Source organism: Tamandua tetradactyla, chromosome 6 (assembly GCF_023851605.1).
Source record: "Tamandua tetradactyla isolate mTamTet1 chromosome 6, mTamTet1.pri, whole genome shotgun sequence".
Lineage (NCBI taxonomy): Eukaryota > Metazoa > Chordata > Mammalia > Pilosa > Myrmecophagidae > Tamandua > Tamandua tetradactyla.
The window spans coordinates 26,990,726-27,018,348 of NC_135332.1; the positions used below are offsets into that span (position 1 = coordinate 26,990,726).

Genomic DNA, 27,623 nt, shown 5'->3' on the forward strand with positions numbered 1-27,623 from the left:
GCTGGTCCAGATGTGGGGGCCTGTCCCTGGCACACTCTCTGGGTGTTGATCCAGGTGTTGCGGGGCCCTGCCCTGGGGCATGTGGGCATCAGCCTCCAGGTGTGGGAGGCTCACCCTTGGCACTGATGCTCCGTAGGTCTGTGATCTTCATGAGCATCTTGGGGAACATGTGGGGGCGGCTGGGCCTCCGCTTCCGCACGTAGACCTTCAGCGCCTCGAGCAGCGGCTCCTGCAGCATGTCCACCCGGTCCGGCTGCTCAAGGTCCTGCCGGTCTGAGAAATGAGAGCAGAGAGAACCCCCCACCCCTTCAACAGCTGCCAGGGGCCAGCCCGGCTGGATCCCAGCTGCAGTCCCAGTCTTGGCCGCTGGGGGCCGTGCCTGCCCAGGCCACAGACTGAAGGCCAGCCCAGCACGTCCCCTCCGAGGGCCTCCTCACAGGCGCTCCCCTGTGCCCCCAGCAGAGCCATGGGTGGGGAGGGGCCAGGTGCTGCTAGTGGGGCTAGAGGTGTAGAGGCCCTATGGCTCATAAATGTGAGCAAAGAAGGGCTGTGGAGCAGTGTCCGCAGTGGGCCAGTTAGTGGGGAAGAGACCCCTGCACACAGGCAGTGCCATCCAGGGAGGAAGGATTCCCGGCAGGTCCCCTACTCCCACCCCATTCACATCCTTTTCATTTCCTCGCACCCCATTCACGTTCTGGAGGCCAGCGTGATGTGGCAGAAACCCTAATGATGTAACTACTGATGGCAGCTCCTGGTTACTGGTCTAAAACTGGGCGGCACTGCTTTTCCTCTTACCACCTCGGTCCCCCCAGCAGCTTCATGGGGTGGGGGCCATTACAGTCCCCGTTTTACTAGCTCAGAGGCACAGGGAAGTCAGCAGCCTGCCCAGGGTCCCACGGCTGCTCAGGACCCTGAACCCCTCCAGGAGGAGTGCTGCCCCAGGGAGAAGGAACCATCGCCACCCCTCACTCGGGCTGGAGAGCAACCCTTGCCCTTTGGAGCCTTCGTCCCCCCCGGGGGAAGGGCCCTTCCTGGTCTGATGCTCTTAGACTCCGGGACCCACGCCCTGGCCCCACTGCCCACCTCCGCAGATGAGGCAGATGGCGCTGAGCAGCCCCGTCTCCGCATCGTCCATCTCCAGGGGCAGCAGCTGGTTGGCGAAGGCGAAGACCAGGTCGGTGAGGGGGCCAAAGCCGGCGTTGTGCATCTGGGTCCGGTTCAGGGTCAGCCCGTCCGAGAAGGTCATGGTGTCCTGCTCGGGTGTGTACCGCGTGCAGATCCGCAGGATCTGAGGCAGAGGATGCAAAAGTTCCAGGACTCAGGCCCGACAACCCTGGATCTCCCAGCGCCTGCATTCCCCAGAGACCAGGTGTTGTCCGAGGGGACTCCCTGCAGGATGGAAATGGTCTATGTGTGCTCTCCGACCCAACAGCCACTAGCCACGCAAGACCCGGGTGTGTGAAAGGTGGCTGGCAGGGGGGAGGAGCTGAATTCAGTTTCATTTCCTATTAATTACTTGAAATACTCACACAGGGGAAGGGGCAGTGGTGTTGGGCAGCGCAGTCCTAGATCACCCTGACTCCAAGCAGACATCTGCATGCCACGAACCTGTCTCCGCCCTAAGTTAGGGAGGCCCTCTCCTGCCCCTCCTCCAGACAGAATGCCGCTCCCCTGGGACACCTTCCCTGCAGGCCTGGCCCAGGCAGCTATGGCTCCTTCTGTGGGGCAGGGGCGGTCCTCCTCCCTGTCCACGGCCAGCTCATGTCGGTCTGACACCTCTGCTTACATGTCTGTTGCCCCCACCAAGTGGAAGGTTTTGGGGAGAGGGGATCCTGTCGCATTCACCTCTGGGCTCCTGACACCCAGCGCAAGGGCTGGCCACAGAAGGTAGGTTGTAGGTGAACCTTTATTAGCAATCAAATGGGTGGACAGAGGGGCAGCTGGAAGGGCTAAGGATGGAGGCACACATGGGTGAATGGTGGACCAGTGCACGGGCAGGAGCTGAGCAGATAAGTGGACAGGCAGATGGACAGACAGGCAGACATCTGGGTGAGGAGGAGGGTGAGTACTGAGTGGGTGGAAGGATGTCTTCTTAGGACAGCAGGCTGGGCCCCGGCGGCCAGGGGGCAGACCCTCACCAGGATGTCCAGGCAGGCAGCCTTAAGGAGGGTGATCTGGTCGGCGATGGTGAGGGTGGTGAAGCCAGGCAGCTGCTTGGCGAACTCCACAGTCTTAATGATGCATTTGGTGGAGAGTTCACTGAACTTGTCCCAGAGGTCAATGTCCAGAGAGACACGTTGTTCTGAGCTGTTGTTCTGGGAGAAGAGGGGTGGATGAGGGCCTTCTCCTCCATGGCACCCCTTCTTGCTGGTCGTACCAGCCCCCACAGGCCTGCCCTCTGCCCGGCCTCCACTTCCCACTTCCGGAGAGCCCCTTGGAAGGAGGCAGGAGGAGGAGGGGGAAGGAGGGGAGGGAAGACGCCGAAACCCAGGTGGGGGTGGGGAAGGGAAAGCCAGGCCGAAGAAGGGGGTGCCCCCTGAGGGGGGCTCCTGAGCCCTGCGGGCTGGGTGCGCCCCGCCCTGCCAGCCCGGAGACGCCATACCGTAGTGTATTTGCCCAGCTGGCAGAGGGCAGGGAAGGTCTCCTGGTGCGCCTTGCGCACCTTCTCGATGAGCTCCCCCACCTCCGGGGTCAGCGTGTAGCTCTCCGAGCACTCGGGCTTCGGCACCTCCTTCTTCTTCTTGTTTCGGTCGTTCCTCACCGCTGTGGAGGGCAGAGGCCAGGGCTGGGTGAAGGGGCAGGGGCAGAGCCCACCCCAGGCCCAGGGCCTTCCCTGGTCCGAGCGCAGCTGGCCGAGGAGCCCACCTAGGAGGGTGCACACACGAGTGCACGGGCAGGCAAAGCTTCCTCCGGGACCCCTGCCCACCGCCCACCTCTGGGACCTGGAGAGCAGAGCTGTGTCCACGCACACCCAAGCCTGGCCAGTACTCCCGCAGCTACTCCAGGTGGGGTGTCACAGGCTGTGCGCATGTGTGCAGAGCGTGTCCCCCACCGAACACCGCTGGCGCTGCCGCCCTTGCCCCCCGACTCCCTTCTGTTCCCAGGAAGGACTTGCCCAGCCCTCCCTGGCAGTCTCCCCAGTCTCAGAGCAGCCCGGAGCAGGGAGTAGGGCTCCCCAGCCCAAGTGGGGGGCCGGGCGGGGAGAATCTCTCGGCCCATTAGCCAGGGAGCTGACAAATCACCGGGGGCGCTGAGCCGCACACACCACTCGGCTTTAAAGAAGCGATGGGGTCGTTACCAGCCGATTATCCCAGACACACAATCACTCACAGGGCCAGTGGTGGTGGCTGCTGACGAGGGAGGAAGGAAGGGTGGGGGGAGGGAACCTGGGGAGGGGGCAGCAGGGTGGGGGGGAGCTGGCATAATTTGGAGATCACTCATGTCGATTCTGCAAATTCAATAAAGTGCAGGGAGAGGAGGGAGAGGGAGAGGGAGAGTGGGGGGATAATTTGGGAAGAGAAAATTGCAGCTGTGACAAGACGTTTATCATTCGGAAGCTTTAATTCTATTGAAATGGCAGCTGCTCAGCTCCGGGGCACAGAGCAGCCGAGAGAGGGGAAGGAGGAGGGAGGAAAAGGGGGAGTTGGCGGTGGAAGGGAGAGGGGGTCCCCACCCTGGTCCTTCTGTGCTGAAAGGCATTGGGAGGGGAAGGTGGCAAAGGCAGAGGGAGGAGGAGGTGAGGGGCCCTTAAGCAGAGGGGCCCAGGCCTCTGGGTCCCAAGTTGTTGCTCACTTCTACAGTGGGAAGCCTCTGCCTTTTCGGGGTTCTGGGCAAGGTATCCCCCAGCCTCTTCAGGGAGGTGGCAGGATGCTATGGGTCCCTTCCATTCCTGTCTGGGGCTCCCTGCTTATCTATGTCCGCCCCCCGATCCCATTCTGAGTCCCCGCTCATCTACCTCTCCCACTGCCCTTCCCACAAAGGTCTAGGGGGTCCCATAGCCCCCTCCCCCATCTTCCATCCCCCAAGGCTCAGGCTCCATGGCAACGGCCACGCAGACAAGGAGGCGTCTGTCAGCGTCATTTATCTCTGACATCATCAATCACCGGTCACCACGGCAACACCCATGCTTCAACACAAGAGGGTCTCCTTGTCCAGCCCCTCCCTCCCTTCCTCCATCAGCCTCAGCTGAGCCCAAACTGGAAACCCCCATTCCTCTGGGATCAGGGAGGTCCCAATTCTCTCTTCCAGCACCAGGTCCCAGGCCTCAGCAGACAATGGCTTCCGCCCCTCCATATGAATACTGAACCCAGCACCCTCCCTCCCCATCATATGAACAATCAGAAGGGGCTCAGGTATGTCTCTGAGCCAAGCAGGCCATGGAAGACAGCCAGATGGGGAACAGAGCTGCGTGCACACGTGTGTGCAAGTACACACAGCCAGACACATGGTACTTAAGCACTGACCACCATCCGGTACCTGGGCACTCAGCCAGCCAGACACGCAGGCAGGTCCTTGCAGCCGCACACACCCCAGCCTTCACCACAAGCCTGGGCACCATGTGTGGGCATGTTCATGTGCACAGATGCCCGGGCACCCCCACTCCAGGGGCCTTCGGGAGGCCCTCAGGCCCTGCCTAGGGCGTGGTTGCGTGCCTGGCCCCCATGGCACTCACATTCTTTGGACATGCCCACTTCGAAGCACTTCTGCAGCCGGCAGTACTGGCAGCGGTTCCGGGTCACCTTGTTGATGATGCAGTTCTTGTCCCGGTGACAGGTGTACACCATGTTCTTCTGGATGCTGCGGCGAAAGAAGCCCTGGCGGGGGGCGGGGGGAGGGTTCAGGTCAGCCACACCCACGCCAGGAGCGCTTCTTGGCCAGCAGCCTCAGCCCGGGGGGAGGGGGCCAGGCCAGCTGTGCCCCAAAGCCTTTGCCCACCCCCTACCTGGGAGGGCCAGACAGTAGGGAGAGTGGTTCACCTCCCAAGAAGCTGCCCCGGAGAATCCCAGTACCTGGTTCAACACCGCAGGGTAGGCAGGGATCTTCCCTCAACCCACAGCCATGTTCCCACCCTCCTCCCGCCTCCCGCCAGGGAGAAGGACCTCAGGAGAAGGAGAAGGGGCTGGATGGGAGAGAGGCAGAGACCTGGAACCTCCAAGCCTTGGTTCAGAACACAGGAAGAGAGACCATGAAGGGGCCGAGGAGGGAGACCCCCAGCTGGCTGGAGGGATGGAGACCCGCGCACGTGCTCACACACACGCACACGCACGCACACGCATACACACACAGCCTCAGGAGCCAGGCAGCAAAACAGTCAGCAGGCAGAGAGATGCGCACACACACCACAGAGATAGACCCAGGCTGGTCAGAAGCTCCACCACACACAGGCTAACCAGTGAGACAGACAGACAGACAGACCCAGGACAAGCCAGGAACCACCAGAGAAGACGACAGACACACACACAGTCTGAGGCCCTGTGCTTTGCCCTTGACCTTTGCCCCACACCTGGGGCTAGCTATTCCAGGCTAAGCGGTAGCCCAGTGTCCTGAGTCCCAAAGGTAAAGCTTCTGACCCTAGCCTTGAGGGGAAGAGGCACGTACAAAGGCTGAGGGCCTGGGAAGGAGAACCCATGCCAGAGCTTAATGTGGGGGCAGGGAAATCCAGCTGGACACCAGAAGCACATGGCCTGGGCACTGCAGGGGAGGCCGAGGCAGGGCGCCCGTCTCTAACTGCCTCCTGCCAGGCTGCCATGGCAAGGATCGAGTAGGGCCGCCGGGGGCAGCCTCCTGGATCTGCAGCCAAGAGCCAGGCGGCAGCCAACTCGCCATGGCAACCCGGGCAGCGGTGGCAGCCGCAGGCATACGCCCTGCCAGCTAGAGGTCAGAGACAGGGAAAGGTGCTTAGGCAGGGTAGAAGGGGATCTCGGGTTTGGGGATCTCATCCACGGGATATGGGGCAACTCCTATCCCAGGCATTCCCTCCTCCTCCTCCAGGGCTGCTGCCACCTTCCGTACAGACACAAGAACAGCAGCCTCGGGACTCCCCCACAGGACTGCCACCCAACTGCACACTCCCAGGACACGGAAATGGGGACATCCCACTTATCTAATTGCTGTGTCCTTCCCGATGCCCCCTCCACTTACCTTACAGCCCTCACAGGCGCTGACCCCATAGTGGTAGCCTGAGGATTTGTCTTGACAGACAAAGCAAGGCTTGTAGATGCGGGGGAGGGGAGGTGGCGAGGGAGGGCTGGGCACTATCTCCTCTGAACTGCTGCTCTGGGTCTCAATGGCTAGAGAGAGAAGAGAGGAGGGGCGGTTAGAGACCCGGGTCGCCATCCTTAATACCGTGCCCCACCCAGCCTCATGGTCTCTCCCAGGATCCTCTCCCAGCCTCATCGTTGCTGGCACACAGTCTCAGGAAAGCTGGGACTCCCCAGCCAGACTCGGGGAGGGAAGCTGCCAATGAAGCTTCCAGCACCACATCACTCCCGTCTACTTCCTTCAGGACCCCATCGTCAAACCCAGTAAAGATCAGATTATAAATCATCAAATTGTATGTGTGTGGAGGACATCGATGCTGGGAGCTGGGAGTCAGCCCGGGTCTAAAGCACCCGCCCCTACAACTGCCAGGCCCCATCCTCCCCAAGTTAGGAAGGAGTTAAGGGACGGTGAGGAGGGAGGGAAGAGGACACAGGCTGGGGGCAGAGGAAACTGGGGTCAACAGGATATTCAGAGCCGGCCACTCCCCCACCCCCTCTGCTTCCGCTCTCCTCCACCCCCTCTGCCAGCAGCCGCAGCCCCTCCTCCACCCAAACAATCCCCTGGCCAGGGGGACCCAAGGCCGGGGTGCAAGAAGAAGACAAGCAAATGTTCTGCCTCCCAGCCAGAACTGGTGGGGGGGGGGAGCAGGCAGGGGCTCCCCAAGATAGACAGAGGGACCCCCTGGAGACAGGGAGCCGAGCCTCTGTGGACCTGGTAGCCCATCACTCTGGGGGCCCCCAGTCTAGGGGGAAGCGGCATGACAAAGGGGGTCTGTTCCCATCAATGCTCTGTCTGTCCTGCCTCAGTACTACGTCCGGGTTACTACCCCCCTCCCCTCCTGCTATTCAGCTCCAAGAGGGCAGCCAGGAGGGGTGACCCAGCCGGCAGGGGCAGCCCCCACTAGCCAAATCTTCCCCAGTGCCTGGCTCTGTGCCATCGCCCCCAACAGAACAGGGCTGGGTTGGGTGGGGGTTCTGTGCCCAGATGCTCTGTGACAGGAGAGGGGGCATGCACTGTGCTGGAGAACGAGGCCTGAGGCAATCCCAGATTCCCAAGGGGCCACCAAGCATCCTCCTGAGGCCCTTGCCAAGTCTCAAGGTGGAAGAGGATACATCACTGAGGAGAAGGATCTCTCGCCTCCCATACCCCAGAATCCTGTGTGGCCCCACCCCCAACTCCAGCACCCACGGTTCTGGCATTCAAAGGAGCCCATGGCTCCTGGCCCACCCACCTTAGAAGCGTGAGTCACGTGGCCCCAGAGTCTGGGCACAGAGGAAGGAAGCGCCTAGAACCTGGGGTCAGCAGCATGCTACCACCTTCCTCCTTACTTGCAGGCACACATGGTGGGGGCTGCCAGGCACTGGACGACTGGGGACCAGGCCAACAACTTGGCAAGGCTTTCCAAGCTCTTAGTAGGGCCTGGGCACCACCTCCCTGGCCAGGCTGCCAGCACGGCTGGAGCCCCACAGCCCCTTCCCTGCCCACAGACCAGCAGGCAGAAAAGGGACAGAGTCGCCTACATCCCCACCCAGACTCTTCACTGACCTCCCCCAGCCCTTCTAGGCCCCATCTCAACAGCAAAGTGTCCTGGCCTGGTTTCCCCCCACCTCATTCTCCTGGAGGCCAGACAAACAAACCAGACAGGCGGGGAGGCTTGAGAACAGATGCTGGAGGGTGGGGCTGGAGGACCTGGGGGAGGACAGGAGGCAGAGGGGTGAGTGACAAAGGAGCCCTTTGTTGGGCTAACTTTTTCCAAGACGTAAAAGCTGTAACAATAGACAATCCAGACTGCTTGCGGGGTGGGGGGATGAGAGGGGTGGAACGGGGGTGGGGGTGGGGGGGTCTCAAGGACAAGAGGGGGACCCAGCCTAGAATCCCGGTCAGCATTCCTACAAGCAGAGAACCAAGGCCTTGACCTGCCCTCCCCTCCAGATCCACCCTTTGCCCCGGCCCCGCCTCCCCCAAGGCTCCGCCTCTAAAATAGCCCAGTCTCCAGGGGGAGAAGGGACCTAGGCAGCTGCGGGGCGGCGAGCAGGGTGGAGAGAAGGGAGACGCAGAAGGTACTGGGATGAGGGAGACAGCTTTAAGGCCAGGGAGGCACTGCAGGGGCAAAGGCCCGTGGAAACTTGGAAGGGAGAAAAAGTCCTAAGGGTGTTTATAGGACTGAAAGAATGTACTTTTTAACACTAGTTTTTGGCAAGATAAAGGCGATGACCCCAGGCAGGGGCTATAGTGTCGGCTGGGTAAGGCTTCATTTGGGCCGGCTGCCTTGGAGGTTCCAACCGGGTATGCACCCCCGGCCTCAGCACACCCCCACTGTCACCAGGTAACAGCTCGGAGGGTCCCCACTCCACCCTTTGAACCCAGAGCCCTGGTCCAGTCTCCCCTTCCCAGGCCTCAGGCAGCAGCCTAAGGGAGGAGAGGCAGAGGTGGGGGACTCTGGGACCCCTCAGTCTCTGAGTCAGGACACAGCTTTAACTCTGACACATAGGTCCCTCTGGGGACAGACGGGGAGGGATTGTCATGCCTGGCCCCTCCCCTGCTAACCTCCCTCCCCAGAGGCCCAGCCCACAAATCTCTCCGCTTCCTGCAGAAGAGCTAAGGCTGGGGAAGCGCCACATCTCAGCTCAAAGTTCCAGCGCCCGGCGGAGGGCTGGAACCGGCCCAGGGAGCCAGGTGTCCCCTCCAGCCGGAGCTGCCAGGGTGCCCCTCCCCCTCCCCCACCCCCACCCCCGGCGCGGGCGGGCGGGCGGCGCAGAGCGCTCCGGATTCCCCACGCCCCAGAGCCGTTCGCAGGCTCGCACAAGGGGCTGGTTTCCTGGAGGAGATCAGCAGGAAATCGGCCGGGCCCCCAGCCAGCGGCTCCCCTCCCAACCCAGCTGGCGCCCGCTCCTCCACAGCTCCCTGCGCAGCCCCTGGGGAAGGGTGGGGAGGGGGCGCAGAGCCCTTGGTACCGCCCTTCTTCCTCCCGGGGAGAGGGTGGGGGTGGCTCAGGGCACAGCGGCGGAAGAAGGCCCCAAACCCAAAAGCATCTCCCCTCCCCCAACTAAGGGCATCCACGTGCTTCACATTCTTGGACGTCTGGGAGCGGGTGGAGGCGTGAGTGTGGAGATTGGTGGGGACAGATGGGGAGCCACATCCTGTGCACCCCTTGCCCTCTAGCGCACCGAAATGGGGGCTCTGGGGAGGGAGGCAAGATCCCCAGGGTCCTCCCACAGCCAACCAGCTGTCTCTCCCCACCTCCATGGAGGTGGCAAGAGAAAGTGGAGAATTCTCCACGGCTGGGGGGCAGCTCCAAACCCTGGAGGGCCCCACAAAGGGCCCCACAAGGAGCTCCTTCCAACGCACTGGCATGAATCCCATGCATTCTGGACAGGGTTTAATCGCCAGCCCCAGCCTTGATTGCACCTCCAGGTGGTTCCTGGGTCTCAGAAGCCCCATCCTCCACACTCTTGACCCACACACAGCCTTGGGACATGAGTCCACTGATACCCAACCAATATATACAGACCATGGAAACGAGGAACCTAGAACTCTACACCCCACCTCCCCAGACCATCATCCAGGAATGGGGGAAGTGAGGTTCACTCAACCCACCACCAGCCTCTCCACACTCCTCTCCCTCCAATTCTGGGCCAGGAAGCACCCCAAGCCGTTCTCATGGGCTCATGAAGGGGCTGGAGCCCAAGGGTTCAGATCTCAGCTTTCTCCCGGTGGAAGGGTGATCCTGGCAGCGCTGCCCCATTTATTCCACTGCAGGGGTAAGGACACTTTCTTCTAGTTCTGGGAGAATGGGAAGAAGGGTCCTGACCTCACACCTCTCACCTCTCCCTTTTCCCAGAGTCATCTGACGCTCACACCCTCCCTTCCCACCCACAGCAGCTTCCCAGCCAGATTCTGCCCCAGAGGCAAAGGTCAGGGGGCAGGACCAGAAGAAAGAGGTAAGGCTGGGGCAGAGGTGGCTCAGGGGAGAGGCAGAGATGAGGTCTCTCTCCACTGTAGGTCTCTCTCCCTAGTGCCAGAGGGTTTGGCTGGGTGGGGTGAGCGCTTTGCCCTCCAACCCTTCTCCAGACTGCCAGGCCCCCAGAGACCCCTCTGTCCCTCCTCCCTGGCCTGGCACGCAGAGGGAAGCAGCCGGGCAAGGAGGGCAGGAGAACCTCCAGGGAGAGTTGAGCCTGGGGGGTGGGGGGGCATGAGGGGGGAGAAGGGGAAAGAAACCTGAGCCCTCTAACAATGAGCCCCAAGTGCCTGCTCACCCCCACCCAGTGTGCACCGTCTCACCGAGGGATCTGAGCTAGCCAGGGGTGCACCCCACACTTTTACAGCTCCTGCAGGAGCAGAGCCCCTCCTTCAGAGAGAGAGGAACACAGAGAGCAAGGTGATCAGGACTCCAGGGTTCTCTCATCAGCTCCCCTCTTAGGAAGGGACAGCCCAGTGCCTGGCCCTATCCCCTAGTGAAGACAGGGTAACAAAAGGACATTGGGAGAGGCACGTTCCTCATTTCCAGAGTAGATCCAGACCCACAAAAAAGAAACTCATCCCCCAGAGAAAAGCCAGAGTGGCTTCTCCCCTCCACTCCTGCAGCAGGAACCTCAAAGGTGCCAGTCAAGTGTCTGGAGCCAGGATACCCCAGACGGACCAGGTGCCCCTCCCCAAGGATGGTGGAAGGATGTCCTATGAAGCTGCTGCCACTTTCTATCACACCCCATTGCCAACATCAAAGACATCGAGCACCCCCTGACACCCACTCTGATGACTGGAGAGTGAGGGCTGGGGGCAACCGCTGCTGCACAGCAGGGGGTTCTCCCCAGGCTTTGGCAGGGGTGGGGTCTAGGAAGGAGGCCCTTCCTCCTCAGCAGACAAGCCCACAGACAGGACCTTCACCCACCCTCCAGAGTGGAGAAAGCTGCTCCACTGTGAAGATACTGGATTCCAAGCAAGACGGTATAAATTGGGCAGAAGAGGCTTCATTTCCACTGGAGGAAGTGGAAGGAGAGAAGGGCGAATGTTTCCTGAAAGGAGGCACCCCTAAAGTTCCTCCGCTTTAATCCCTAATATAACAGAAACAGCACCCAGCGTTAGTTTGGGGGAGGTGCAATTGTCCAGCAAGGGCACCCGAGTTTCAGAGTAAAGTAAAGAGGTAGAGACAAGACCCCCACCAAGTCCCCAGGCCCGCATCCCGGGGTAGAAGTGCGAGCCCCCGCCCCCACCCACCCCGACCCTGCAGCTCCCACAATAAGAGAGGGGGAGGCCGGTACCTACAGTGGTTTGAGCCATTCCAAAGCGGAGTCCGGAGCGGGGTGGAGTAGGGGCCAGGAGCGGGGAGCCCCTTCTCTGGGAGCAAACAGGCCCGGTTCTGGTTATAAAAATCCACCACTAGAAAGGGGTTAGGTGTGGGGGTCAGCCCCCCCACTTCCACACTCTCGTACATCTTCCCCCGCGAAGACAAGAGGTCCAGGCGGGGTGGTCCACCGCGCCGCCTCCCTCACTCAGCCGGCGGCGCCATCCGAGGAAAGCAGCTGGGGGTGAAGGGCACGTCCCCCCACCCGGACTGGTGACCGGGCGGGGGGCCGTCCCCTGTCCTGAAGTCCCTGCGTCTGAGTCCTCCGACCGCTCCGCCAGTCCCAGGTGAAAAGCGGGGAAGTTGTGAGTACTGGGGGAGGGGGTCCCTCGGTTCTCCCAGGGAACGCCCGGCAGAGGCCCAGGGACTCAGCCGCTTCACCTCCAGAGGGCTCCCGGCTGGAGTCTCCCGGTGTCCGAGACACAGTCCGGCGGCTCCCCAAGTCTGCAGGCCAGGGGCGGGATCGGCGCAGGGCGGGGGTGGAGGAGGTCACCGAGCACTTCCTCCTCCCCTCCGGGGCTCCGGGCTTCTCCCGGGCGACGATTTCGAGTCGGGGTGGGGACCACGCGCGGCTCCGCCTCCGCCAAGGGCCCGGGCAGCCCGCAACGCGCGCTGGGTCTCCGGTGGTGCGCGCCGCGGCCCCCCACCCCCTACCCGCCCGCCCCCCTCCTCCCTGAACCCCACCCCCTTCCCACCGCCCCGCCCCGCCCAGGCACCGCCCCTGGCTTAACCCTTTGGCGACGGGTCTGGCCGCAGTTGACGAAACGCTGGGAACAGAGACGGAGGGGCGGGATGAGGGGACAGGAGTGGGGGGAGCCTGGGAGAGAGAGGAGAGAAGAGGGAAGTTAAGGAAACGAGGCACCAGGTGAGGAGTGCGCCCAGTACCGAAGGACGCAGGGGACCAGGAGAGGAAGGCGCCACGCGCAGAAGCAAGGACGGAAGAGGGGCGGGGGTCTTCCCGTATACCAGTTCCAGCTCCCAGCCTCCCCCTAGGTTTGGTCATTCCCCAGCCCGATGAAGACGGAAGGAAGTGGGGCGGGGAGGAGGGGGGTGGTCCCGGTGTCCTCCCCCCAACTCTACCCCAACCCAGTCCCGGCCTCATTTGCCTAATGCAATGCGGCTGAACTCTCGCTGAACTCGCCTGGCGGCGCCTCACCTCCGGGTGACCCACCCACCACTGCCCGTGACATCACCCGCAGGGCTTGCCCACCGGCCCCCTGCCCGGCCCGGCCCGACCAACGCCCCTAGAGATGGGAGAGAGTGGCCGCGGGAGGGGAGGGGCCGCGGTGCTGTGACCAAGTGTTAGCGCCACGAACGCGGCGTGCCGGGTGTCCCGGGTGTGACATTGTGCAGCTCAGGCGCTGTGTCGGAATGAGACACCCGGCTTGTGTCATTGTCTGTGACATCATGTGAGACTCCGCAGCCCGCCCGCCCGCCGGAACCCTATGCTCAGCGCGGGTGCCGTTCGCAGAAACACAGAGGGGGGTTTTTCCCCACACGCTGCGTGCTTCCGGCAAGCAAGGCCCCGCCTAGAGTGACTCCCGGCCCTGGAACCAGGAGGGGCCCCCACATCGTGGTGTCTGATTTATTCCAAGCAGACCACTTCCTCCCGGAAGCCCTCGGGATGCCTGTTTCATTCCAAGAAAGGCCTAGGTTAGGTAGTCCCCAGAAAGAGGGGACATCCCAATTACTCCAGCTTGCTCCCTTACTCTAAAAAGAAGGGATAGGTAATTGCATGCCTCCCAAGGATATTTTTCTAAAAGCCAGGTTCTTTATATTTGTTGTCATTTAATCCTCATAGCAACGCCAACAGTTATTCCTATTTTACAAATAAAGAAGCGGGCTGTAGCAGCTAGGTAGGTTGTCCAAGGTCATGCTACTAATAAAGGGTGGAGTGGGTATTTGCGCTTTCTGCTGCCAAAGCCCATGTTCCCATTATGCCAAGCTGATTGTTAATTCAAGAAATATTGTATTTTCTGCATGCCCTCTATGGGGATACCCTAGAGGATGAGCAAAACAGTCCCCTGCTCTTTTTGGACTTTACAGAGCAACAAAAATAAACCAAATAATAACACACACACACATAAATATGTGTGTATAACTGCAAACTGAGATGAGTGCTAATATGACAAGGTATAGTGTGCTTTGAAGGAGAATTAATGGAGGTACCTAACTTCATTTGAAGAGTGAGGGAAGGCCTCCAAGCAGAGACTGAAAGAAAGCACAGAAGTTAGCCAAGCAAAGAGTAGGAGGCAGTGAAGTCCCAGTAGAAAAGAGCCTATGCAAAGGTCCTGGGGTTTTTAGAAATTGCTAAGTTCATTCAAGGAACTGACAGAGGATGAAGGTGGCTAAAGCAGAGAATGTTGAGGGGAGAAGGGACACAAGGCCAGGCTGGAGAGATGGGCTGAAGTCAGACCAGGCAGGCTTTTTAATTTTATCCTAAATGCACTGAGAAGCCACAGAAAGGTTCCAAGCAGAGGAGAAGCAAGATCTGATTTACAGAGTAAAAAGATCTTTCTAGCAACTGTGTGAAGAATGGATTGCAGTAGGGCAAGAGATACCAGTCAGACACTACTGCAAGAAGCCAGGCAGCAGCAGTGGTGGCTTGGCCTAGGAAACAGGCAGTGGTGATGGACAGAAGAAGCTGGATTCATAAGATATTTTGAAGGTAGAATCACCTGGATGGGAAAGGAGGTAGCAAAGAGGACTCTGGTTCTGGCTTATGCCACAGCGAAGTTCCTGACACTGTGAAGCAAAGAAACCAGGCAAAGAAGCCTGGGCTGTTGAACAGGTGGGTATGGGGTATGGGCAGCAGATCCTATGCTGGGGTCTGGGGCAGGTCTTCGAGCCTTGGGGGAGTGGATGAGATTGCTGGGGGAAGGAGGGAAAGTGCTTCCATGGGCCTTTGGTGTCTTTCCTCCCAAATGATGCAGCTTCTGGGCTCCAGTCACCAAGTTCTGTGTTCATGACCATGAGGTGCTAAGGGACCCGTGACCTGTCCCTACCATCAAGGCCTCATGGTCGGGAAGAGGCCTCTCAGGTGATTATAACTCATAGCAGGAACAAGGTGGGGTATCAATAACGGCATGATGGAGAGATGAGGGTTAAAAGAGAAAAAAAAAAAATAAAGACCCACTGGCATTCAAAAGAGGGAGAGACAGCGTGGCAAGGAAGGGAAAACATCTGTGAAGGTTTCTGAAAGGAGGTGGCATTCAAGATGTTCCTTGAAGGATGGAGAAGATTTTCGGAGCAGGACAGGAGAAGAATGGGGGCATGGGGGTTGAGTGCTCTGTTGGGGCCACAGCAGGGTTGTGCGGCAGGTCAGAGCAGGTCACTGTGTTCTTGGGCAGTGGAAGAGGACGAAGAAAGACAGGCTCTAGCCAGCCACGCGGGTCCCCTCCTGTGACAGCTGTTTTCAGGCCTGGGACTCAGCCATGTCCCCCACAGCTCCTTCTCCAGGGTTTTACACTTAGCAGGCCTTCAGCAGGTATGTGCTGAACTGAACTAGCTCTACTTGGGCCAGGCAGGGCTCCCTCCTGTCCCCACCTCACCTGGAGGGGACAACAAACAGGAACCCATGAGGCCCAGTATGAGGGGGTCGTAGGTCCCAGCATACGTTGGCCATCCCCTGTGACAAGACCGGTTCCACCTGCCCCTGTCACCTCTGCCCTTGCAGGGTGTTTGAAGCCCACCAAGGCCCTCACCAGCAAGCAAATCACTGTGGCTTCACAGCAATATGCCCAGCCAGGGACAGATTATGAGGCTTGCTTTCAAGAGGAGGAAACAGACTCAGGTTAGGTGACCTGCCCAAGGCCACACAGGAATAGGGGTCCTTAAAGACTTCTGCCCTCAGGAGCCTTGGTCTAGTTCCAGCAACCTAGAAGTCTTCATGAGGAGGAGAGGGCCTCTACTTCTGATCTCGCCAGGGCCGAGTGGTCTCCAGTCTACCCTGGGAGACCAGACTCTGGGTCCCTAATCTGTGGAGGGGGAGGGGAAGGGAAGGGTGGCAATTTTTGAGCACCACCCCAAAATGATTTGGAAAAGGGAATGGCTTCCTCTTTCCTCAGATACTACCGCCCAAAGGGCAGTTAGCACAGGCATAACACCATGGACACATGTCCCTTGGCACGGGGTAGTCATGGCATGGGGAAGGGCAGGCCTCCTTCCCCGTGTCCCCACCCCCAGCTCAGACTGGGGTCCTCCCCATGAGGTGGCCTGTGCATTATCAATGCTGGAAGATAACGGTGAGGGGCTCCATTTTCATTGAAAACCCATGGAATAGTCTTTTGGCTGACTGTGCATTTTGAAAGGCATTGCTAGGTAGTACCCCTCCCCCTGGACTGTCCCTCCTATTGTCCAGGGGAAAGCATGGAAAGAAGGGAGGGAGAGAGGATGCACAAGCAGCCAGCTGGGAAGGGCCCCAGCGAGCTTCCTCCAGGATGCCCTCTCTGACTGCAAAGGGGGAGGAGGTGGCAGAGGAAAGGGAAGAGGCAAAGGGCATCCACCCCTTCTCCTCTCTGTCTCCTGCCCAGGCTCAACCAGAGACCCTCTGGCCATCTAAGCCATTCCCTGGTCTCTAATCACACATAGTAAAGATGCACAAAGCAAAGGCCTGAGCTAGCCTTGTTGGAGCTTCCATCACTGGGCTCCTCTATTGACTGCTTCCAACTTCCCTACCCTCACCCCCCAAATGGAAACAAAATAAGAATAAGAACTGTGGCTTTTACACTCTGTTCCCTCAGTGTCTGCCTGGAGATGGGGGCAGGGTGCCTGCTGAGCTCTGCAGACTCCCGTGGGCTGCAGTGGGCAGATTCGGGGGTGGGGAAGGGTATGAACAGATTGTATCTGCAGCTTCCAGGACAGGATGGGGAGCTGGCCCTGGGCCTCTTATCTCCCTTTCCCTCTAGCCTTCAAGATCCAAAACAGGGGGAGAGAGGGTGGGGCGTGAGTTATTTCTTCCACCCCCTACTGGGGGGAGACAGGGAGTGGCACTGGAGAAGCAGGACCTGAGCCATGGGGGAGGGGGTTTCAGCAAGGGCACTGAGCCTCCCAAGGATCTCCACACACAGGAGTGTCCCCCACTGCAGCACCCTATCTGGATAGTGGGAAACACCCCACCTTTACAATCCCACAGACCCAATTCTGCCATCTCCTGACCTCTGCCAGTCCTTGTTTCCTCGTATGTAAATGAGGATAATGTCCCTCTCCCCAGACTGTAAGGATTAGGGTTTATATACAACATAGTTCCTGATACACAGTAGGTGCTCCACAGACGTCAGCATCCTTTCTCTCTAAGTCTCACCTAGAAAGAACCTGAATCCCTTTTCTCTACAGTAACAGCCGGCGCCACTGGACCTATCACGTGCACGGAGCTAAGTGCATTACGCCGAGGATCTTGCCTAATGCTCAGCCATCCGAGATTGGGTCTGGTAATACTCCTGTTTTACAGACAAGGAAACATGCTCAGAGAAGTTATCAGCACACAGTCAGTGTCGAAGCCGGAGCGTGACACCCACGTCTGTGCCCTTTGCCACTAAGCCACACTGTCTACCCCGCAGCCCCCCGTCAGCCCCCTTTGCCCAAGGTAGTCCCAGGGTGAGCAACAGAAAAGGCAGGTTACTTTTCCAGTCCAGCCTAGAAGAGCAATAAGAATGGGGACCCTCCCCTCCCAAACATACCTAGGACCTGGGACACATCCCAACTGGGGCACACACACCCTTACAGGTTCAGTGCCCTAAAACACCCCCAGCACACGGCCAACTCACACTCCCTCCAGGGCTCCAATGTGATTTTCCCAAAACACATTCAACTCTGATCCTCTCTCCCAACACACACAAGCCATTAACCCCCTTCCCATCACACACCCAACCTTGACCCCCCCACCCTTAAAACACACACCACCCTGAACCCCCCTCCCAAAACACACAGCGCTGACCCTCCCCACAGCGTACACAGAATCCCAAATCCCCACAGTAAACAGCAGTCCTCAGAGACTGAGCCAGCCCCAGGGGGAGGGGTGGGGGTGGGTGGGTGCTGAGGGAGAGCTGTACTGTCCCTGAGCCTCCTTCCCCGACTCCTGGGAGACCAGGAGCAGGACAGACATCCAGCCTCCCTCCCCGCGGGGACCTGGAGAGGATTTCTGTCATCCCACAGGCCACTGGACTCTGAAGGGTACCCCTGATGCCTAGGGCCAGCCCCGTCCAGCCTGAGGGGTAGAATGCAAAGAGGAGGGACCCACTCCTTTTTTTGGTGGGGAGTGGGATGAGGAAGCCTTATCAGCTGGGCTTCCTACAATAGGGGTGGCAGAGGTCCAGAGCCCTGCTCTCTGCAGGAATGAGGGCGGTCACAGATTTCACCTCTCCTTGGAACTGCCTGACCCCTCCCAGGGCCAGCCCCAAGGCAGGGGGAGAGCAGAGGACAGCTGTGTCCAGCCCCAGTGCGGGCAGGTTTCTCAGGCTTCGCGGCCGCAGAGTTCTGGTCCCCAGGCCCCACCCCCCACCCCGACGGTGAAGAAGGGACGTGCTGGGCTTGCACAGGCCCGTGGACATCCCGCTGGTCTCCGAGGAGGGGAAGGTCAAGGAGAAGCACAGAAGCTGGGGATCAGGGTAGGAAGAGAAGTTGTTGTTTACTAGGAAGGAGGAGGTACTGGGGTACTGGGAACCCTCACAGAGGGAGGGGGCAGGAAGAGGGCATTGCCCAATCTGGGTGGGGAGAGTCAGAGGCCACAGTTGCCTGAAGAAATGTGGGTACCCCACCCCTGCCCTCACCCTGGGAGGAGAAGGCTTACCAGGGTGGGAAGCAGGGGGACCCGGAAGCCCTCCCCACCCACCTCTAAGAAAGAGGAAGCAGCTTGCAACATTTCAGGGGAAGGCAAAGCATTTGCTGGGTCTGGCACAGCACCAGGCAGGGGCAGGGACCAAGCCCAAGCCACCTCTTGCCGCCCCTCCTGCGAATCCAGGCCCCAGCCTGGGAGCTCTGTCCACATCACCTCAGTAAAGGGCAAGCTGCCCACAGGCACCAGGTTGCAGGCCCCCAATTTCTTTTCCTTCCCCCAAGTCCCACCTTGGCAGCTCCAGTTACCCAAGCCCAGAATCTGAATCCCAGTCCCTTCAGATGCAGCAAATAATCCACACAGACGGTAGAAACCACAGACACACCCCCATTCCCCAGGAACCCGGAGCCCCAGAGACTGGCCTTCCCTATCACCTGGCACAGATTGGGAGACCAGACCAAAACCGGGGTTCAATACGCCATCCACATCACAGTCCTCTGTGAGGCACAGAGAAGAGAGGAAGGAAACAGAAGATGGCGGTTCAAGGAAGGATGGCAGAGGAAACTGAGGCAGCATCTGTGTTACTTCCCTCCTCCCCCACCCCCAGCCATTAAAGTGAGGACATAAAGGAGCGGAGACACAGAGCCCTGCTGCTAACAGGCTGGTGGAGCCCGGAGGGAGGTGGCCGCGGCGGAGCTGGAGGAGGCAGTCCAGGAAGCAGTGGTGGCGGTGGGCAGACGGCCAGTGCGGGCAGTGAGGCGCCCAGCCAGGGCCTGCCCCAGGGACAAAGAGACTCCCTGGCTCCGGGGAGAGAGCACTGCCCCCACGCTGAGAAGGGGACCCTGACCCAGCCCAGCAGGGCGCACAGGGCAGTGGTGCCAGGCAGCTTGCCAGCAGCCCTGGGAGGGGCGGTGGGTGCCCGGGGCAGGATGTTCAGTCTCTGCCAGCCAGGAGAGGTGGGACACGCTTCCCAGGTCAGCAGGTGACCGCCCAGCCAGCCGTCCATGGCCCATTCTGCTGCTTCCACCCCTTCCCGCCCCAGGCCAGGCCCCGGCTCCCTCCTCCCCCCAGCCCTGGCCGGATGCCCAGTTGGGCCCTGGGGGCCAGAGTTACAGTAAGCGGCCTGGCAGGCCCCAGGCCTGGACTCTGCCAGCTGGCCATAGCCACTGCCACCTCCCACTACCTGGCTTGGCCCAGCCCGGGAAGGGTACAGAGACCCCCAGCCAGCCAACAGGCGACCCCTGTGGCAGAGGGCGGAGGCAGGGAGAAAACACAGGCCCTTCCAAGAGCACACATGAATCCAAGCCCAGAATCCATGCTGAGCACCCCCTCCTGGGGCCCTCACCGGCTCTCCAGGCGCACTCCCGAGGGTCCCTCTCCCCACAAAGGGAAGCACATGCTAGCGTGGCCTGTGGATAGAGCTGGCAAGTGAAGAGGAGGGGACCCAGCCAGCCTGCCTCTGTCTATTCCTTCAAGTCCTGTCCCTCAGAGCCCGGGCTGGGGGATGCTGGGGAGTAGGCAGGGTACCCTCTCGGTGGAGCTACCAGTTCCACCAAATTTTGAGAGGCTCATTTATCTGCCTCAGACCTCTGTGCCCAGCCCTTAGAGCTATGTATTAAAGACTTCCCCAATGGCAAAGCACAGAAGAGGGGCTTGAGGAGCACTGCAGGCCCGGGCAGCATGGGTCCATCTCTGCCCCTGCCACCTCCAACATCAAACACAACCACCGCTGAGCAGCCTGCAACCTTGGATTTTCCTCCTCAAGCCCCCCAAACGAAGGCCCCCTTGTCTGGGGAAGCCCTCACTGCTCACCCTGTCCACAGCGCAAAAGATGCACCCAGAGCCCAAGCCCTGAGGCCCTGCCCACCCTCCGCGGCCCCCTCCCCCTGAATCCTCCTGTCCCCCAGCTTACTGGCTGGCGATGGCGTGCTATAGCCGCTAACTGGAAGCTGGTGCTGGAGAGTGGTCAGAGCGCCTGGTGGGGAGAGTCCACCCAACATAGGAGGGAAGAAGAAGGCGTAGGGGGGCACCGGGTATCCATTGAGGTGCCCGCCCCCAGGTGTCGGGCAGGAGCTGCTGTTGCTGGCCATGCCAAGCGGCCACAGAAGGACAGGCAGACAGTCTAGCAGGAAGCTCTGGTGGGCTTCAGGCCGCCCCTCCCCGGGGCATGGGGCCCAGGCCCAGAGGGGGCTTGGGTGGTCAGCCCACCCCCCCTTTCTCTCCTAGAGCTGCTATCCAAGGCCAGCAGGCTAATTTCGGCCACCTGGAGCCCCCACCCAAGCTGGGGGCCGGGTGGGTTGAGGGGCGTCCCAGGTGTTGGTCCTTTGCTCAAGCAGTTCTGTGGGCTGGCACTTTCCTGGGAAGGTCCAGAGCTGGCCTTCAGGGCGCCGAAAGGGAAGCCACTCCTAGACGGGCCCCAGCGCGGCGGCTCGGGGGGGCACGTCCTGTGATGCTGCAGAAAGAGGAAAGACAGGTGAGTGGGCACTGTGGAACAGGGACACGGGCATTCCCCACGGAGCTCCCCAACCTGGGCGGCCGGAGATTTTCCCGTGGCACCCGGCTGAGCAGATACCTGGCACTATGCCTGGCTGGCAGAGATGGCCTGGGAGCAGGGCCCAGACACTGCTGGGGGTGGGAGGACAGCACAGCCAGGCTGGGGAGACAGGGGACAGAGCTGCGGAGGGCCTCTCACCACAATCCTGAGGGGAAAGGGCCCACGGTGCCACCCTAAAGGACCCCTACAGCCGAGGCAGGCAGCTGGACCTCCTTCCCCCAGTGAAGGTTACCTGAGGTCAAGATGTAAAGAACGGTGCTTGGGGGGAGGGTGCGGGGAAGAAAAGCCGCTTCCCTAAAGCATTGGCACTTCTCAGAAAAATGACTCCTAGGCCAAGGGCCTCTCTCTTACACCACTTCCCCCCTCCCCAAATCCAAGTCCCAGCACCCCAGATGGGCTTGTCCCCGCAGACCCTGGGAGGAGGCCCATTTACATATACACAAATGGGGAAATGGGAACCAAGGGCTCCTGGGCATCACCCCCTATGCTTAAGGCCTGAATGGGCCAGGGGCAGAGGGGCAGGGGGGCAGGAGGGTAGGGATGGCCCAGGATGGAAGCCCCCTTCTCCAGGCAATGCAAGGGCAAGGGAGACTCTCAGAGTTCACCCACCTACTTCTATCTGCAGAAGCAACACCCCTGGAATGGGGTGGAAGATGGGCAGGGGAGGAAAAGCCAGAGGCTCCCTCCCCCACCTAGCATGTACACAGACCTACACCCTGTTTGAACAGCTGAGGCCAGAGGATTCGCACAGATAACACCAGGGGGAGAGAGAGAGGCAGATATGAACCCAGAGTCCACACCACAGTGAGACGGAGCCAGGCAGCTCCAAAAGCAAAGAGAGGGGCAGCAAAAGAGAAACAGATCCATGAGCGGATGCTAACCCATTTTGAGCACAGGAGATTATAAATAAATACATACATATATGTATATACTATATTTATAAGAAAGACAAAAGGAGACAGACAAAAAGTGGCCAATCGAAACCACAATGAGATACCACTTTTCACCCACTAGGATGGCTATAATCAAAAAGATAATAGTGTCGGTGAGGATGTGGAGAAATTGGAACCCTCGTATGTTGCTGATGAGAGAGTGAGATGGCACAGCCGCTTTGGAAAACAGTTTGGCAGCTCCTCAAAATGTTAAACATAGAGTGACCATAGGACCCGGCAGTTCCACTCCTAGCTGATCACCCAAGAGATATGAAAACACATGTGCACGCAAAACTTGCATATGAATGTTCATGGCAGCATTATTCATTATAGCCGAAAAGTGGAACCGACCCAAATGTCCATCAACTGGATGGACTGGATAAACAAAATGTGGCCTTTCCATACAATGGAATATTATCTGGCCATAAAAAAGGAAGTACTGGTACATGCTACAACACGGATGAACACTGAAAACATTATGCTAGTAACAAAAGAGTGTATGTCATGATTTCATTTATAAGAAATGTCCAGAATAGGCAAATCTATGGAGACATAAAATAGATTAGTGGTTGAATAGGGCTGGGGGTGGGGGTGGGGGAAATGACGAGTGACTGCTAATGGGTGTGCAGGTTCTCTTTGGGGTGATGGAAATGTTCTAAAATTGATTGCGGTGATGGCTCCACAACTCTGAATATACTAAAACCAATGAATTGTATACTTTCAATGGGTGTTTTATGGTATGTGAATGAAATCTCAATAAAGCTGTTTTGAAAAATAAAAGAAGTAGGCCACAGAGACCCAAAATAAAGACTGCCTGCATTCCCAATCCTTCTCCACCCCCCTAAGCTCAGGCCACGCCAGGTTGCAGGCTCCAGGCCGAGATCTGGAGTCCGGGGGACACACACATGGCCAGCACTTGGACAAGGACCAGGCCTGGGATGGGGGAGCCCCTGCCAAGGCCAATGTGGAAGACACCAGGACTTCTGGGCCCAGCTGGGCCAGCCACCTGTGCTGGGCTGGGGAAGGGCGAGGACGGGGACAGGTACTAGCTGGGGTGGGGATGGGAGAGGGGAACGGCTCCCCCAGGAGTGGAACCTGGACCTTGTTAATGACTGGGATTTTTGCGGTTACTAAATATGACAACCACAGGGCTCCTCTCCTTGCTCCCCGGTGAGGTACCCCCTTCCCTTCCCCAGGCCCCTGCTGCTTCTCTCCCAGGCTGAGAAGGCTGATGTCAGAGAACAGGGGCCCCACCCACCCGACCAGCTGCCGCCCTGCCCCCACCCCCACCCCTATGGGGCCCAAACTAGGGGAACCTGAGCTACGGTGGGGGGGCGGGTAAGGGAAGGAGGGGTTGGCTGTACCTCATTAGTGTCGGCAGTCACACACACACACCCACACTCTTGCAGACACTCACGCATGCAGGTCTATAGAAAGTATCCGGGTGGGCAAGAGCACATTTGCACGTCCCAGCTTGTGCGTGTGCGCGGGCATGCGCACGAGGAGAAGGAGCTTGGAGATACCATCTCTCCACACCTGGGCTCCACCACACAATGAACACGGCTTAGGGTTGGCGCGCACGGGCCCCAGGACATGGCTCACTGCAAACATCGTCGCTCAAATGCACATTCCCTGGCCCCCACACAGCCAGGCTGGCCCTGAGAGTTGCCTCTTCTGCAGGAGACACACCGAGGTTCTCCCTGTGGGCCCAGCCCGCACCCAGTGCCCACCCCCAACACACACAGGAGTCCACAAACACACATACCTGTACCCCGCCTTCCAAACCATACAGGTGGATTTGCATCCAAACACTGACCTGGCCTCCCCACAGGTGAAGCCCTGGAGGCAGCTGTCCCGGAGAGTCCCCTGTGCCAAGGCTGAGCCCAGAAAGTCGTTTATTCCAGAAATGGCTGGGGTGGGGGTGGGAGGGTCAATCGGTCCAGCCTGGACCCACTGAAGACCACAACCCCTGGCCCCTAGAGGGGAGAGAGCCACAGCCACCTTAGAATTAACGCTCAACTCTGCCTCTGAAAGGTTTGAAATTGGCCCAGATTTTAAACTCCCCAGAGAGACACACCCAGGGAAAGTCTGAAGCCCCCCTCCTCTCTCTGTTCCCCACCCCCACATCAGAGCCTCCAATGTACCTAACCCAGCTCAGGCTGCAAACTTTGGTGCATAATTACTCAGCTCCCTGGGGAGGGCCTGAACCACAGGTGGGGGTAAAGGTCGTAGAAATGGGCCAAGGGCCAGGCTGGCCAGGGAACAGGGAAGGGCAAAGTCAGGGATGGTGGAGGCGGGGCTGAAGGAGCACGGGTCCTGCCTTCCAAGGCCCCTCTGGAGCCACCTGTCCTGGTGAGACGCCTGGGCCCCCAGCCCCTGAACTCAAGAGGGGGGAAGGCAACATTCGAGAATCGAAACCAACCCCAAAGCAGGAAAAACAAACTACCCACATCCAACCTCCACCCTATGCCAGCCACTGCCACTGCCCATGATTAACCTCCCTGGAGAGAGAGAAAAACCCGGCTCCCACCTCCAGATATACAGAACTCAGTCTTGACACAGTAGGTGGGGGGCAGCGTGTCTGCCACCAGCCAGCCAGTCACCCTGCTCACTATGGCCTCCCTCACCTCGAACAGGTGCCATAATCCCTTCCCCAGAGGCAGGGAGCCCAGCTGCCCATTCATTACACCCTGCAGAGTTGCACACCTAAAGAAAAAGGAGAGCTGGCTAAGGCTGAAGATCATAGGAAAAAGCAGAGGTCTGGAGGATCAAATCTCAGCTCTGTTACTCTGGGTGACCTTGGGCAAGTCACTTAACCTCTCGAGACATCTGCTTACTCGCCTGACTGGACAAGGGTTGGGTGATTTGAGAGATCAAGTCCTGGATAGGTCGTGGCATCGAGCCTAGCACACAGTGGGTCTGTCCCCTTCCCCCCCCACACCTCTCACCACCCCCCACCCCCCCACCCCACACACACACCCCCCACCCCCCACCCCCCCCACCCACCCCCACCCACCCCCACCCCCCCACACACACACACCCGCTGCAGTGCCCCGGAGTCTGCCTGCTTTTCCCTCCCCTGCCCACTGGGGCCTAGAGTCTGTTGATAGGGCAGGAAAAGAGAGTTACCCTCTCTTCCAGGATCTGCTTTCTCTGAGACAGAGAAGAAGGATGTGGGGAGAGGGATAGTTGGGGTGTGGGTGGAGGCCTGACCACAGCCCTCTCCCAAATTCTCTTCTTTCATTTCAAAACCAAAAAAGGGAAACCTCTGGATCTGGGGAGGGGAGGAGGGAAAGACAAATAGGCCATTTCCTCCCTTATCCTCAGGGAGAGGAGCCAGGGAACCCCAATCCCAGCTGAGTCCAGCCCTCTTCTTCATTCATTCTCTCCTTCCTGCTCCCTGGTCACCCCCTTGCCCCCACCAGCCACCACCACAACCAACAGCAACAATGGCTCCCAAGGAACAGAAGCCAGGTGGTCCTAGAGGGGCTGAGAGAAAGGGACAAGAACCGGGGAGCTTAAAACAAGGGTGGGACAGAGGGTTTCCCAAGCATTCTAGTAGGCAATAAATCATATGCAAATGACAGCCAGTGCTCAAGCTCAACTGGGGGTGGGGAGAACTCCAGCCCTGGCAGAGAAAGTCTGCCAGCTTTGGACCCCTACCCTACCAGGAGCTGGCAGGGCAGGGAAAATCTGAAACGAGAACAGCGGGCTGGAACTATTTATACACTTTCCAGGAAAACACACACTCGCACACACAAAGCCACAACCTCCCCTCCCCTGCTCCTCAGATGAAGGGAGGAGGCAGGACAGAGGACAGTGACGACTGCTCCCTTTTCCCTTTTACCAGGCAGCCCTCTGGCCAAGCTCTCGCCCCCACCTCTTCCCTTGCCAGCCCCACAGCACCCCAGGTCCGCCTGGCTGAAAACCAGCTCCAATCATGTGCAGATCCTGTGCTCGTCCTCAGAGGGGCTGTGGGGGGAGCTGAAGGCCAGTCTCCTCCCCCTGGGTGCTGCCTCTGCCTCAAGGTGCGGCCTCTAGTCCAGAAGAGTGGGTCAGACATCTCCCCAACTCGTGCACTGCCTCCCAGCCAAGGCTCTGCCCCGGCTACACTGAGCTGCCTGATCTCCACGTGCCACGATCTCAGCAACAACTGAGTACCAGGCAGAAGGAACAACTGGACAACCCAAGCCCAAGACAGGATAGGTCTGGGGAGGAGGAAGCGGGGTCTCTGCCGAGAAGTACAGCACCCCCAGCTCTTCCACTCCCAGTGCCTGCACCCCACAGCCCCTAGGAGATATGCTCAGGGCCTCCAAGGCTCAAGGGGGCCCACCCAGCACCATAGGTGGAGTCTCCCACCCTGTCTTCCTTCAGGGCGGAGAGTAGGTGAAAGGTCAGGGGGAAGCCCAGGCTTCAAGGAGAGGGACCAGCCCACGGGAAGGAAGAAAACAGGAAGGGGAAGAGATGATCTGGGTGAGGCCACGGCCTGACCACAGGAGTATGTGGACCATACAAAGGCAGCTCTGTCCTGGTTGGGGGGACAAAGGGACAACACAGACAGAAGGGGACAAACCCCTCCAAATCTGGAAACCACCGTCCTCATGCCCAGCCTGGCACGGGGCTTTCCCCACCCTCACCTTGGCACTGCCCCCTCCCCAGGCCTCCACCCCCACCCCTACCCTGACAGTGCAGCAACCACAACTCTCACAATGGGGGGACAGAGCACACAGAGACGAGACATGGGGGGGAGGGATGGAGGAGGGGGGGGAGACTACAGCAGTCCCCACCCAACCTCTCAGCTCAAACTCAACCCTGAGACTGCCAGATTCTGGATCTCAGGGCAGACAGACGGGCAGCAGGACTCAGTGCTATCAGCCCCCCTCCCAGCACCCTCCCCAGGGATCCAGGCTGCAGGGAAGCTGGGAACGTCCCCCCCCTCAACTCCTGCCTCAGGATATCCTTTTGGCTCTGACCCCAGACCAGGCCTGACTCAGACTGTGCCCCACCCTGTACCATCCCCCCACCCAGCAACCCCCCAGGAACTTCCTACTTCCACACACACCTACTCAGTTGAGGCTAGAACCAGGGGGAATCTGTGCCCTACTCCAAACTCAGTTGAACAGGGAGGCCCACGGCAGGGTGGAAGAATGGGTCACGGGGTCTCATGGCCTTCCCCTTAAAGAACATGGCCTGCGAGACCGGGGGAAAGCTGGTGCAGGCTGTGTGTGTGTGCAGAACAGAGGGTGGTGAGCCTAGCACCCACCTCCCTGCCCGCCAGAATCACACACAGCCCGCAATCCCACCCGGAGCTCCAGCCTGAACCCCAGCAAGCGTAGAAACTCCCTGCACAAGGGCGTTTCCATGCGAACACAGGATAGGAGGAGGCTCCAAAATTGAACAAGGGGACAGGAAGAGCAGAGGTCGGGGGCCCAGGCTGGAGGGGACCGGGCCTATGAAATCACAGTCAAGCCAGCCAGACGCGGTCACAGTCTCCACGAACGCACAGTCTGAGTAGGTGGCTGTGACTCCTTCCCACAGACAGAAGTCTGGGGGGCCCTGGGGGATCTGGGGCATCAGAGACCACACACACTCAGCTTGAAACGGTCCCCTAGTCAGGCCCCCCAGACCCACCCCAGCCGTGGGCCTTAGGGGAAGGGGCAGCTCCCTCCCCACAAGAACCAGGGGTAGTGCCCACAGCGGCATCTCCATGGCAACCAACAACAAACAGCCTGAGAACCACAGTGGGACCGGAAGTGACATCCA

At 59.5% G+C, this 27,623-nt stretch overlaps 1 protein-coding gene across 12 annotated transcripts in view; it reads right to left on the reverse strand.

The window, feature by feature from the left end:
* The window catches only part of RARA (retinoic acid receptor alpha), a 43,226-nt gene that overhangs the window by 2,097 nt on the left and 13,506 nt on the right, over positions 1-27,623 (reverse strand). For 3 of the 12 annotated variants that reach the window (XM_077164466.1, XM_077164464.1, XM_077164462.1), the window contains exons 2-8: positions 20,287-20,826; positions 6,142-6,290; positions 4,673-4,814; positions 2,603-2,763; positions 2,139-2,315; positions 1,084-1,288; positions 115-273 (exon numbers count right to left, since the gene is read on the reverse strand). In XM_077164466.1, coding sequence (XP_077020581.1) covers positions 115-273; positions 1,084-1,288; positions 2,139-2,315; positions 2,603-2,763; positions 4,673-4,814; positions 6,142-6,290; positions 20,287-20,464 — 1,171 coding nt within the window. In that variant the 5' untranslated portion in view covers positions 20,465-20,826. The other 9 variants (XM_077164472.1, XM_077164468.1, XM_077164465.1 and 6 more) reach the window with 9 other exon arrangements.